Genomic DNA, 14,729 nt, shown 5'->3' with positions numbered 1-14,729 from the left:
AGGGGGGGGGAACCCTCATACAGAGCCTCTGCCACTGCTTTGGGGGCTTTTTTTGTACATAGAGACTTAGACTTTCTTCACTAAAGTTACTGACTGAGAGGATATGCTGCCCTCATACTGGCCAGAAGAGGGTTTCCATGTATTTTTGCAATGAGGAAGAAAGTATCTAAGGAAGTAATAACGACGGACATTCGTTTGTTAAAATAATTATTTGTTTAGTTACATGCGAGTGTGCTGCTTGTAAGGTGCGGGTCTGGTCTGAAAAACAGTAATTTCTCACTACATTTTTCTTTACCACCACACTAGACTGCCTTCTCTCATATTTGTGGCTAGTTTTACAGTGAGAGGTAACTGGGAAAAGGAATTGGCAAACTTTGTGTAAAGGTCCCACGTATGGAGACAGGAGAAAGCTGGAGACATGCATACACACAGTGCCCCTGTGTGTGCAGAACGAAACAAAGACTACCTTCAAAATCAAGCATCGGTTTCTCCCCTGCCCCCTTCCCTCTCTCCTTCTCATTCCCTCCTTTTTTATATTTCTATATATAGGACTCCCCTCAGCATTTATTATTCTGTTTGGGAACACTGTATCTTGTTTTCTCCTTTTTTTTCCCCTTTTGTTTTCCTTTGTTTGGTCTTTTCCTCTTTCTCCCTGTTTTTCTCCCCTGCTTTGGTTTTCTTCTCTGACTTTTACATGCCCCTCTTTCCCTTCTTGTATTCCATAGGTGTTCTTACCCTCTTCAATTTAGTTGTAAATCCCAATACCCTTCTGTCACTCCAGCTACCTTCTTTCTGCAATTTCACTGTAGTCTCCATAAACTTCCATCTTTCTAGTTCTCTCCCTAGACTCTTCCTGAGTCTTACGTATATGTATAAAAATATTATTTAGTGGAGTGTGTGTGTGTGTATATATGATTACTGTCTTAATTGGTTCCCAGTAACATTCACAGATCTGTGTGAATTTAGCTTATTTGTAAATTTAGAGTGTCTAAACTTGGCTGTTTGGTTTCTGTCCAAGAAGGAAGAAGTAATTAAATGCTATGTAGCTCAAATTTGAGGATGTTAGAGTCCTTACTTGGCATTTGTTTTAATTACAGTGTTGTGTATATATGTTAAATATGTATCTCTCATCTTATTTTAAACTATTATAGGCATATATATGCACACACGCTTTGGCTGTCATCTGTCTTTACAGAGATAGTTGCTCTGGAATATAGTAAGAGCAAAGAACATCAAATTGCTGTGTAAGGTTAGAGGCAGCTCAGCTCCTGTGATTCTTGCAGGTGTAGTTTAAAGTGATGAAGAGTGTTTAATCCTCAGTTGGCCTTCTCTTAATCTAAGAAGTTACATCAGCACAAGTAGTGGAAAGGTCCCATGTCTGTAAAAGTTTTTTTTTCTTGCCTTTAATGGAAACAGCAAATGTTTAATATTTTCTTTACAGGACCAACAGCAAAGAGGTGTTCTTTCTTATACATTTTTAACTCCCGTCCACTGCTACTAAGGCAAACCTGGCCTTGTATTTAGCGTGGACATAGTATTTTATAATTATGCTGATATTAAGCCTAGACTTTCATGTTTGGGTAAAGTGAACCATTTTAAATGTGTATGTGATTGTAATTTGAAAACCTCAGTTGACAGACACCCCTTCATTTCCACAGCATTTTGACATCATGCTTAAATACTGACTCTGTTAAACATTTATGCCTTGTGGGTTTTTAGGGTATTGTAATCACATACCAGTAAAACAAAATTACTGGAGGCATTGATTTATACAGTTATCACTAGATAGGTCATTTAAAGGTATCGGTGTAGCTAGAAGTTTAAAGCAGAAACAAAAGAACTTTGTTTTCCTTGTCATACAAATAAAAATAAAGTCCATGAAACTTGAATCTCACATTACAGAGTTAGTAAAAATTGTCTCTTAACTAGATGTGCTCTGTCAGAATCACACAATATTTATAAGATTTTTTTTTCTGAAAATAACTGCACTTGAAGATGCATGCCATGCTTGATTTCTTGTGAGATTGTACCCAGTGACTTCATTTAGTGATTCTAACATTTGATCTCTCTAAAATCTAAAAATTTGTTACGGTTTTTCTTCTGTCCTTGCTGTATGTGCTAGCCTCAGACTTCTTCATGAGCAAAGTGAAATGTAAATCCTACCTTCTGAAATGTCTGTGCTTTGAGAGCCAGGTTTGGTTTTTTAACTTCATTTCCAGCTGCTGCACACAAGAAGGCAGTCAAGAGATGAAATTGAGAGAAATCGGCTTGTGTTGATTTTAGATTGACTGGCATAAGGACTGAATTGTGATACATAAATAAATTTCAAATAGCAGCTAAGCTTTGGTTAGTAATTTAAAAACCACTGTAAAATCTTCAAGGCATAGTTACTTACCTGCTTATACAACACATAGAATGATTTAAAGTCATTCCAAATTAAGGTAGTTAATAGGAATGACGAGGAATAAAATGAGGGATTGGTGTCAGGAACTTATTTTATACAGTTCTGCAAATCCAAGGGGTTTAGATTTTGTCAGTGTCTCTTTAATAAAAATATGCTATTATTATAATGGTCGTTATAAGGTCCTCTGCAGAGTCATTTCCTGGAATACTAATTGCAGGAGACTTGCAAAAAGGTCACGGCTTTATAGTTTTATATTTAAACAAGGTGAGGCTTCCTCTAGCAAGTTTTCATTGCTCAGAAGGGTGTTTATGACTGACCAAGATTTAAATGGGCATTTGTAACCTTCAGTATTAAAAAATAAAACAAAGAATTCTTTTACCCTCTCTCAGAATGTGTTGGTAGTCAGCACGTAGTCTTTGTGTTTCGCAGCAAGGTCTAAGTCCTCTTACCTGAACACTCACATGCTGTTGCAGATCACTGCTACATGGAAATCTAGTAATTCTCTGTACTGCCTCTTGCATAAGAGAGGAAGTCAGTTGTATCTGCCTTGTTTGCTGAGACTCAGAAAAGCAAACTTCTGGGATGTTTTGTGGTGGAGACATATTACTATTGCAGAATACATAGACAATTCCTGGAATAGTATTTTAAAGGTTTCCTTTATTCTCTGTTGTTATCTTTTATTCTCTTCTCTCCTCTTCTGGGGGGAAGTAAGCAACTCCCACCTACCTCCAAAGTCAGTTTTTTATAGTAACTTAAGGTGTAGGGTGAGATATATTTCACCTAATTGGTTGGGGATACTTGAAGGTGCTGTGGCAGTAAGCAGCATCTTTTAACAAAGTTTACTTTCGTGAGTCTTAAAAAACAAACAAACAAAGCCAGTCAAGTTAGTCAACTTCCTTTTTTTTCCTGGCTTCCTAGCATCATTCTATTTTTTGTACATATAGATTCTCTCTGTAACTCATACAGGCCATGAGAAATCTGAGCTTGTAGATTGTATGACTGTATAACGAATCACTGAAATCCTTCATTTATCATCAGTGCTGAGGCTAAAATGGGTGCGATTGCAATGATTAAAAGAGACTAAATACTATTTCTAGAGGTACAAGATTTTAGACTTTTCCCACAGGTTAGAAATTTAGTTTAAATATGATAGAATATTACTCTTTTTAGGGACAGGTGTACTGTAAAGACTGGTTAATTTTATTTGATGTAGTATATTTCATTTTAATTTAAAACTCTTCTGAAAGGTACTCTTAGACTTTATCCAGATGTCTATCACACAGAGAGTTTAAGTATTCTCAAAAGTGCCTGTAGAATTGTTCTATATTCTTTTTTTTGCAATAAAATACTGTCATTGTATTGTTACTATGCCATTTTCTCATGCAGGTACATGTTATTTATAAATGCATGAAGGACATGGCAGTAGATACAGCACAAGATTGTAGGTAAAAAAAAACCTATAAGGTATAACTTTGATTTTGAGGGATTAACAAAGTCACTGTAAGACCTCATCAAATTTGTTAGGAATATCCTTGGAAAATTTCTTATACAGCCATCTATGCAATGCCACAAATGGACAGGAGAAAAAAGACCTAATGAAGAATCTTAATGTTTTGGAATTCCCAGTTAATCAAGAGGTTGTTGAGATGCAAATATTAAAAAATAGTAACTTCTATTTCTATTTTGAAAGACCTGAAGGTATTCCACAAAATAAAATTCCCAAAGTAAATAATACTGTCTAATAATGTGGTTGTCCAGAGCATTCAACGTTTCACACTAATACAGCACTGCAGACAACTTTGAACATAGTGGTTTGGCTTTTGGCTCAAGTTTTAGTGGTTATGAGCAACGTTGAAAAGTGTTAGAGACTCTTATCCAAGTCTCTGAAGTGAATCTTCTCTTGAGTTTTCCTTAAAGTAAACAATCCAAATACACAAAAAGGACTTTGAACCCAGAAAGCGAAATTTTGCTGGAAAAGCAAGTAATTAATTTAAACTCTGAGCAAGACAAGAATATAAATAAAAGAGAATTCTAACAAATTTCCTTCTGCCAACTGCATCCTGGACACTCAAGCACTTTCCTTCAGGCTTGAAGATCTCTAAGTTCATCAACCTTTAATTGACATACAGAAAATGTTAAAAGAAACTTGACAGTCCCTTTTGTGCCCCTATGTAATGTTTGTCATCCTTGCCTTTGAGGCTTAGCTGCCATCTCTCCATGCTCTGACCAGCAGATTTTGTCTGGTAAGAGAAAAATCTCCCTGTATTTTCTCAGGTTTCTTGCTGTGGTGCAGGCAGAGGAATAAGGATGGTTCCTTTCAGCAGAGCACGCTGATTCATTATCAAAGACAGCCGTTTTTACACTTCTTCAGTGCACCTGACCCCATGTGCAGCAACCATGATAAAGCAAACCATTAGTTTTATTTGCTGACCGGCCACCACCACTTTTTTAAAGGAACATAACAAGTTAATACATCAGTAGGAAATAAGTAGTCAGACACATTTAATGGGAGAAGGGTAAGAAGTTTTATTTCTCCTGAGCTGTGAGTGAGGGAATTACTGTGGTTCTTAACCTTCATGTACGAGGAATTGTTAGGAGAATCCTACATTAAGATTTGTACTAAATGTGGCACAAGAGTTTCTAGACTTGTAACTCACTCATTCTTCAAAGCCGTGAGGTCACAAGTCTTGTTATAGTGGGTTTTGTGAATGTTGTTATTTTTATTCCAGTTTTTCAAGATTTTCAGAGAAATAAGTGAATTTAACTTCTTACCTTGTGCTGTTAAGAGGAGGTTGGATTTTTTTTTTTATCACATTCTGAAAATGCAATAGATTACAAATGGGCTTGCGTTAAGGAATGCTGGTAAGAATTGTTCGTATGGTGGGGGAGGAAATTTCAAGAAATATAGCAATTTTTTAGGTATTATCTATCTTGACAAAAGGACACTGGAAAATTAATAAGTAAACAGAATAAGCCTATTAAGGAGAAATTAGTGAAATACAGAATGTGTAGAATTCTGTATCCAGAATTAAGAATTTATGTATGAAAAAGCATTCAGCGGTTCATTGTCAGACACCAGCATTTTTGCAGACTAGCACTGGATATGCTACCATCTTTCTGGATGCTTATGCCACTGTGGAAAAACTGAAGGCACGGGCTGTGGGTGTTTTGATCAGCCAAAGTTAGCATTTTAATAATGCACACAAGTGGCAGTCACCACTGATAACTGATCTCTAAAACAAGTTTTTCCACAAGGAACTAATATGGGCTGGTTTACTATGGATTTGTGTTGTGATTCTGTATCCTCCCCTGCTGTGAGTTCAATTCTCCTCATGGACTTCCACTTTCTGTGACAGCTCCTGTTTCTCCTGTTGGTCCCCCTATCCCTCACTTCTGTTTTCACCCTTGTGCCATATAAAAATCATCCCCATCTTACTGTGACCCAAAACAATCCACTGGTCAAAAGGCAGCGAGTGCTATAGCTGGGCCTGAGATAACCAGGCAAGCAGAACAAACAGAGCAAAAACCAGAGCTCATGTTACAGCCTTTTTTCTCCTCCAGAGGACACGACAATCAGGTCTTTCTCTCTCTGCCCTCCTCTATCCAGATGCTGATTTTAAAAGAATTTGTGAGAGCGTTGATTCTTTCAAATTTTTACTGATTTGGAATATGTATTTGAAATCAGCCAACAGTTCAGAAAGTGAAAAAAGAGAAGGTTGGGGTGAGAATGGTGAGGACAGGCAGTTGTCCAGGCAGTCCAGGTAACTCTGTAAGACATCATTGGAAACCAGGCTAAAATAGAACAAAGCTAAGCTTAATAAAAACAAGTTTTAACGTCTCTTCAGTTTAACCATTTCTTATGTATAGTTACACTACATACAGGTACTGTTGATATACGTAAAGCTTATTCAGTGAGTTTTCCTGTAAAAATTCCCGCTTTTCCAAGTTCCTGTTCCAGTTATACCAGATGAAGTGAAAGTTTCCTTTTCCAAAGTTCAGTTTACCATGAGTCTTTGTTTTATTGATTTTTATTCTTTTTTTTTTTCCTGTTTATTGCCCCATAGGAGCAGTCTCACAGGTGCTGGACAGCCTGGAAGAAATTCATGCACTTACAGACTGCAGTGAAAAAGATTTAGATTTTCTTCACAGTGTTTTCCAGGATCAGCATCTTCACACACTACTAGATGTAAGTTTTCTGTGATAAACAATCTGAATGCGTTTTTGTATCTCTTGTTCATTGGATAATATTTTGTTTAATCCCAAATATATTCTCTTTTTCTGTTTCATACCAAAATGAATTTATATAAGTGTGGAATGTGACAGTCAACTAGCACTTCATACAGAAATACATTTTAGGACTATACCTACAGAATATTTTAGAATATGTAAGTGGTGAGTGACTTGGTTTGAATTAATAGCTTTGCTTTAAAATCATTTATCAGAATAGGCTTTTTTCTTTTGATAAGGCCTGGATTTTATTCTGTATTTTAAATGTGAATTGTAACTTTATAACTGTACAGATTAATTCTTTTGTTATTATTTTTAAGTAATGTAATAATCTTAGACCAGTTTTATGCATATTCTTACAAATATGACATTTTTTGTGGGAAACACCTAGGTATGCCTGTTTCTGTCCTATTCTTGAACACAGTATGTAGTAGGCCCAGTCATTTACACCTGTATTATTCTGTGGTTCATGAGAGCTATTACTCCATGGAATAATAATATTCCATTATTAATAGGAATAATACTCCTATTAGTCCATAGGAGTATAGGAGTCTATACTCCATGGACTCATAGTCCATGAGAGCTATTACTCCACCCTCCACCCAGCAGAGGGTGTTCCATAAGAAAGTGTGTGAAATTTACAAAGCTGGAAGGTACAGCTTAGTGCTTCCTGGGAGGCATCATCAAGATCTGGTTCCTCTTTCTTCGCCGTCTATCTCTAAGCATAGCTCACTGTCTGGCTACACATACAAATCAACTGTAGTGTCAGATTGTTCATAGATATTTTATAATTTTTTTCTTCCAGAAAACTAAAGCACTCTATTTTGCAAAAGTAATTTTGAAAAGCAAGTAATCTGGTGTTTGAGAGAAAAAGGCTTGCATGCTACTTATTTTTCTGTGCCTTGAGGACTTCCTGTTTTCAAAGTTTCTTGTTATCTTGTCGCATGCAGAAATCTGTTTATATTTCCAAGTAGTTCTTTAATGAAGAAGGCCTAACAAGCAATTGCATTATGTGAATTTGGGAAAACACATGTATAGTTTTGAGTTAGTAGTTTGGGAACTTCAACTCTCTGTAAAAACAGGGACCTTCAGCATCACTGCAGGCTTACACTCCATCCCTCGCCACCTGTAGATGATTTGTACACTTCATACAATTTGCTTAGTGACTGGCGAATAGTGGGCCACCTGGATTCTGTGCATGCTTCGACTTCAAAGGACTCAAATCCACACATACTTCCTTCTGGAAGGGGACCCAGCTGCAGGGTTCTGAACTGGCCTGCATGGAAACATAAGCCTTCTGGAAAAGCTTCTCCAAAACGTAACTGGCTGTATGACTCAAGGAACCTGAGATAGTTAGCTGTTAGGTGATGAGGGCATTACTCTAGCACAAGATGCTACAATCTTTGTTCTTGATAACTGTTTATGCATTTTACATTAAGTCATCATTGGATGAAATTACATGAAGCATGCAGGAAGAAGGGATTAAGATCTCATGACTTCCCTGAAATGTGTCTTGCAATTTACATTAAAATTTTAATCTAGCTTGTGTTCCAAATGCTTAAATTGATCTGTCTTTTTGTATTGCATGGTGCAGTATAGAAAGTTGAACAGATACTGAGAATGAGAAATAAAAATCTGGACAGGAAGAGAATGAGTGTAATAATAAGAACCGAAACACTTGTGTCACTCATGCAGGAAGTTTTTAGATATTTATTAACCATTATTATGTTGTCATATAACTCTCAGGCTTTTGTGAACCAGAGGGCCTTAGTTTAATTATTTTGCCTTAGGACAGGTCTACCAGACATTAACTCACACTTCTGCAATGCTTTTGCTTTTTTCTGTTCTTTACGCTACCAGTCTGGTTCATAGTACTTCACTAATGATATCCTGTTTCTGCAATGGTCTGCTGAAGCCTTTCAAACAAGAAAAAACTGCAATGAATTCATATCATTTTGCCATTCTTTTAAATAAAAGTTGTGGTTGTTCCCTTAGACAGAAAGGGATACATTTAAATGCACGCTATAATAATATATTTGTAAGAGGAAAATGCTGTCGAAAAGCATTTTTGTTTTATTATGCTATGTGGAGGGGGCGTGATAGAATCTTCCCAAAGAAACTTTGATTAGAATAATACAAAATAAAATTCTAAGACATTGCAATGTCATTAAATACAGATTTGAAAGACCGAAGCAAGTTACAGACAGTATTATTTAGAAGGGTAGCTTTATTATTTGAGTAACTTGAATGTGGGAGATTGATTTCTGTTTATGCATTGATGCTATTCCAGTTTCTCTCAGAACTCTGAAAAAATCATCAGTTGTTCTTGGATCAAATTCTGTCAGGGAAACTGTTTATTCCTCTCCAAGTATTTGAGGTTAATAAGGCCACGAGAACAAGTCACCTGTAGAGCGTTATATTCCACTAAGTAGGAATTTTATAGTCTGTTGTGAAGTTGTGGCTGTCATTTTATATTAGAACTACTGTGCCTCTTCCTTGGCCTTTTTCCACAGTTAAATTTGTTCTCATGTTCCAACTCTTTCTCAAGAGTTATTCTTATTTTTAGATTAGGCACATGATGATAGTTCAGTCCTGCTGCTGAAATACCTTCTTTTGCTTCTGGACTAACTCTTTCTGAAAGCAAAAAAAAAAAAAGAAAGAACAATCTTTATGTTTTCAAGTTACCCACGTGTTGTTTGCTTCAGGTAGTGTAGATCACAAAATAGAAGTCGTCTTTCACAGTAATTTATTAGCTTAGGTGTTATGAGGACAGGCACCTCTGAAGTCCATGGAAATCAGGGTTCCTATCATCCTATTGATTGTTTTTAATTGATTCAGTTATATATGTCTGTTTAGATAGCTATTTTAAGACTATCTTCCAATTTACTTGGGTGCCAAAGCTGTTCAAAACAAGGGGAAGAAAACTTGATTATTTTTTTTCACTGGGAGAGGAAAGAAAAGGGCCTTCTGGAAACAACCATTTAGAAATCTGTATTACCTAAAAAAAAAAAAAAAGTTTAATAATTGATCTTTCTTGTAAAGTAAAAGACTAACTTTGGGTTGGACAGATATATTTTTTTTTTCCCCTCACTTCTGTTAGAAATGTGATGATCAAAATTTTGGTGAATGCTGTAGGACATTCCTGTGTGTGACTTAGAACTGTCTGGGTTTATGCCTATATAAAGCTTTACGGATTGTTTCATTCTGGTATCCAATTTAGATTATAAAGAATGTAATAAAGTTAAGTAAAGGTTATAAATAACTTTATGGAAAAACAGGGCTAAATTTAAGTAGTGAAGCAGCTTTTTATTACCAGTGACAGATTTCTAGAATCCTTATCAAATCCTTTTATTTAGATTTTTTTTATTGACTTTTATGAAAAAGATCCTGGAAGGCATTGCTGTCTTGTGTCAGCAGTACTGATAAAGAAGTTGGAAATAAATGTGACTAAATGTGAAATGTAACTAATTTTGGAGACATTAGCATTTGCCTGTTTTCTGTATCATGACAAAAGATTTTACTTGAATGATTATTTGTTTTGAAAAGTATGCTGGGCTTCAGGTCTGTGTCTAATAGGGAAGACCTTTACATTGTGTTTCATCTCTATCGGTGCATCAAAGGAAGCAAGGTTTGCTAAAAAGTAAAACCAGAAGCCGCTATTTTATGCAGCTGCCTGCATTGAAGGAGACAAGAGAAATCTTTCTTCTGTTGAGTCAAGTAGTTTGGTCACCTCTCCAGGGACACTTTCTGTGGGTGATTCTGAATGCAGATGTCGTTCGATTTACAAGTGAGATTTTCACTCAGCAGGAGAACAATATCAGCTTTTGTGTGAGTGGGGCCTCTCTATGCTACTGGCTTTGTCTGCGTCTGTCTGTCCCGAGTCAGATAGTTCTCTAGGCTTGTATCTTTTGGCTGTTAATTTAAGAAGTTTGTTACATTATTTTCATAGATGGAATCGTCAAGGTAAGTGGTGTTATTTATGCAAGTATATCTGCGATAGAAGCGTTGTGAAATTTGAAGAAAGTTTATTTTACCTTTTGCTGGCATAACACGTTACATGCGTGCAGTTTTAACTGAATGAGACTAAATAAATTTTGGAGTAGCTATATGTATCGTACCTATATGCGTAGCCACTTCCTCCCTTTAGGGTTTTAATTTGTGTTCATAGGGCATATATTTAAGGCACACTGATTTTTTAAGAGAAACTTGCTCTTATGTCTGTTGTCCTTTACTCCTAATGGTAATGTTTAAAAGGAACATGCGTTCATGCACACTTCAGAATTCCCTTAGTATTTCTTTTGAGCTCGGTCATCCAAACAGATTTGGTCCTGAACTCCAGACTTTTAAGGAAACATATTTTTTGCTAGAAAGAATGTTTTCGGGACCTCAGTTTAGCCTTTTACATGGTTGGCTAAAGCTTTCTACTGGATTTGTTTTGGTTTGTTCAGTTTACCCGCTCAACGTTGGGCGTTGGCACAGTAAATTTGGACATCTTTTGTAAAAGTATCCGTTATTCAGCAGTGTCCAGCTACAGCTGATACTATAATTCTCTATTTGAAAATGTTTTAAGCTCTTCATACATTTATCCCTGATTTGCTCTTTTTTGAGCAAAGTGTATTAATTTAACAATTCTATTCTATCCTTTTTAAAAAAAAAAAGCAAGAGACATACTGATTTCTATTTTCAGGACGCTTTGATTTCCTTCTTCCTTTATTTTCTTTTAAATCATTAATGGATTAATGGAATATCTGTCATATGATATAGAAAATAAAACCAGCGGCTGTTTATAAAAAGCTTAAGTATTTTCATGAATCGTCTAATTTTTTTATGTTTTGATTTGAATAAGAATGGCTTTCTATGTGAATCACATAGTGTGGTTCAAGGTTTTTGGATCAACGTTGATCTTTACCCTCTTGAATGCTGATTATGTTAAAACTAACAAGTGGAACATGTTTTAGTGAAACATGAATGTGTTTCTTTTGCAAAAACAGATCAGAAAGTGTATGTGTGCTAGATGTCTTGCTAAACTCCCTCAGAACGTTATCCTTACGTGAAATAATCCTTTCTCATTTTTAAAACACCTTGTTTTCCTGTGTTTAATTATCCTGTAATTGATACGCTTGTAAGACAAAAGAAAATGGAAAATATTTGTTAAAAAAAAAAGAAACTATGTTGGCAGGAAAGCACCTTGCTATTTGGGGAACCAAATCTGGCTTTTATCCCAGTCCAGCAGAGGCAGCATGCTCAGCCCCAGGGAGTGGGAGGGACTGTCTCTCTCACACAGCAATGGAAACTCCTTTCCCAAGTAGTGTAGAAGAACATTGACCACGCCTTAGGGAGAACTGTTTGAAGAATTCCTTCAGCAGGTGGGCTGGATCATCATCACTGGTGCAGGATGCTTTTTCTCTGACAGGTAACTTCTCTGGAAGGCCATATCTGAAAGGACACTAAAAGCAGAGGCTATTCTAGAATTTCTTCTGCATTGTTTCATACTCATTCTCTAAAATACCTTCCATTTTCAACTTCCTTCATATTTTTGCATTTCATTTTCTGTGTTCCTGGGATATGTAGATCATTGTGCTAATCAGCATCATCTCATTGTTTTCTTGTTCTTCCTGTTTCTCTGTCTTACAAATTTATTTAGAGAATTTGTCTTATAGTTAGTCTTCTGAGCAGAAACCATTTTTCATCCATGCTTTTTTACTATGTTACATAACACGGATATATGATTGGGTCTCTTAAACACAGGACTAATACAAATATGAGCTAACAGTAACTTTTATGTTGATTAAGATTCATTTTTGAGAAATTTATGCATCCACCAACAATGCAAAATGCTGTATCAGATTACATGACACTGATTGTTGCTTTTTTGCACTTAAACTCTTTTCTTTCTAAGTAACGTTCTGTCATTTCTGGGTATTTATAAGAACAGTACTAATGTGGTGAATCACCAAGTGAAATTCAGATTAATAAAGTATGTACTACAAGTGGGAACTGTACTATTTAGCCTATTCACCTTGACCTAATGCTATCTTCCCTGTTTCAGTGGTGTGTCATTGTGAGTGTCTGTGCAAGCATGTGTGTCTGTGTGTACCACCAAACCCTACTCTAAAATACTCTGATTACAGAGGTTTTTTATGTTACTGAGCTCTGGTCTGTCAAAGAACACTAGAATTGTATTCCTGGCAATTAACTTCACTGATACTGTTTTGAGGTAAAGAGGATCATTTTCATATCTGAATTTACATTTTCTTCACTTCGTTTTATGTTGAGTGTAGTTCAAGTTAGCTTCAGTTCCTTTTTAACCATAAGAGCTACCTGTTGGGTTTTTTTTCCTTATAAAACTTTAGATTCTCTGATTTATTATTTCTCCAGGAGCTTGGGACTTTGAGCAATGACAAAAATGCTACAAAGAAATGCTACAGCGCCTGGGATACAGCCCATAAACCTTGATTAACACTTCCACTTCGTTGATGCTGGGAGCTTTCTTCAGAATGATATTTCAGTCTACACTGAGTTTACATTAAAATACCCAAAGGCAATATAGTAACAGCCCAGCAAACTATGCTTCTGTCTTTGAAGTCAGTCAGGCCTCACTGCCTCCTACTTCCAGTTGTTCAAGTAGTTGGCTGGTACATGCTGACTGGTTTTTTTTATTCTCAGTATATCATTACAAAAAATTTACATGGATAGGGAGAAACAAAAATGGTTGCAACTCCAACATTAGCACCTCCTGGTGCAAGATATGCTCAATGTCACAAAGCAGGTGAGAAGCTGTGGTTTTTGCCAATGCTTTGTAATCACTGTGGATTTAGCTAGTTTTTTATGGGTTCTATATCCCCCTGGGATGAGGTTCGTGATCATTAGCATCCTTTTCTTCAAGATGGTGATCTAACCCTGAGAAGTTAATTCAGCTGACAGAAGTGGGAATGAGGCCTCTTTAGGCTTAACCTGAGTCTGTAGTTACTGCTATATGTCATTTATCCATATTGGAAACTGGGGGGCAATACAGTGGCAGATTATTCTGTGGGGTGTATCAAGGTGTTGTCCATGTGACACAACTCTTTTTAGAGCCCTTCCTTTGTTAAGGGATTAGTTTTCCCTGATGCTTGTAGAATCATTTAGGTTGGAAAGGATCTTTAAGGTCATCAAGTCCAACCATTATCTAACATTGCCAAGTCCACCACTAAACCATGTCCCTCAGCACTGCATCTACACATCTTTTAAATACCTCCAAGGATGGTGACACTTCCCTGAGTGGTTTGCTCCAAAGCTTGACAACCCTTTTGGTGAATAAATTTTTCCTAATATCCAATCTAAACCTCCCCTGGAGAGACTTGAGGCCCTGTCTTCTCACCCTATCACTTGTTACTTGGGAGGAACGACCAATCCCCACCTCGCTACAACCTCTTTTCAGGCAGATGTAGAGAGTGAGAAGGTCTCCCCTCAGCCTCCTTTTCTCCAGGCTGAACAACCCTCACAGGACTTGTACTCTAGAAAAAAAATGTAATGGAGGTATGAGCAAGAGTGTTTGGAAAAAAGACCTTGGACAAGAAAAACGATTAAAAAGAAGTCAGGATTAAAGATATGAGGTTGGATGTGCAGTTGAGAGGGGGTTCGAGAGACAGAAGGCACAGGCAATGCCTGCAGGCCTCTCTATTTTCATTTTCTCCTTCTAGGTCACCCACTGGGATAGAATTTGCAGATTTCAGGCATTTGTTCAGTATTTCTCAACGGCAATACGAAACTCCCCGTGGAGGGGAAGAACAACGTTTAAGGGGAGAAGGTGAAGCCTTTAGTTTGCACCACGGCCGTGAGGGAGCTGAGGGAGAGGCGAGGCCTAGCCAGGCCCTCCCTCACACATTCAGTCCCCGGCGCACCGTTACCAGCAGCACCGACGAGAAAGGGGGGAAAACAGGCACTAACCCGGCCTGGGCAAACGCCTGCAGGGCCACCATGAGCCCTGAAGCGGCCTCCCTGAGGGAACCACCACCTCTCACGGCCGGGCCCAGGGTGAGGGACGGGAGGGGACCCAGGGTTCCCCTCAGGGCTACCGCGCACGCGCCGTAACCCCTCCCCGCGCCCCTCCCACCCC

General features: G+C 37.3%; 1 protein-coding gene across 16 annotated transcripts in view; it reads left to right on the top strand.

Annotated features, from left to right (window-relative positions):
• CASK (calcium/calmodulin-dependent serine protein kinase (MAGUK family)) overlaps nt 1-14,729 on the top strand; it is a 186,898-nt gene that overhangs the window by 108,635 nt on the left and 63,534 nt on the right. For all 16 annotated transcript variants that reach the window (XM_014938109.1, XM_014938108.1, XM_014938104.1 and 13 more), the window contains one exon: nt 6,469-6,590. In XM_014938109.1, the coding sequence (XP_014793595.1) occupies nt 6,469-6,590 (122 nt within the window). The remainder of the gene's footprint in view (nt 1-6,468; nt 6,591-14,729) is intronic.

Source organism: Calidris pugnax, unplaced genomic scaffold (assembly GCF_001431845.1).
Source record: "Calidris pugnax isolate Ruff unplaced genomic scaffold, ASM143184v1 scaffold25, whole genome shotgun sequence".
In the NCBI taxonomy this organism is placed as follows: domain Eukaryota; kingdom Metazoa; phylum Chordata; class Aves; order Charadriiformes; family Scolopacidae; genus Calidris; species Calidris pugnax.
The sequence above is the reverse complement of the archived record's forward strand: the minus strand, read 5'-3'. Positions and strand labels throughout refer to the sequence as shown.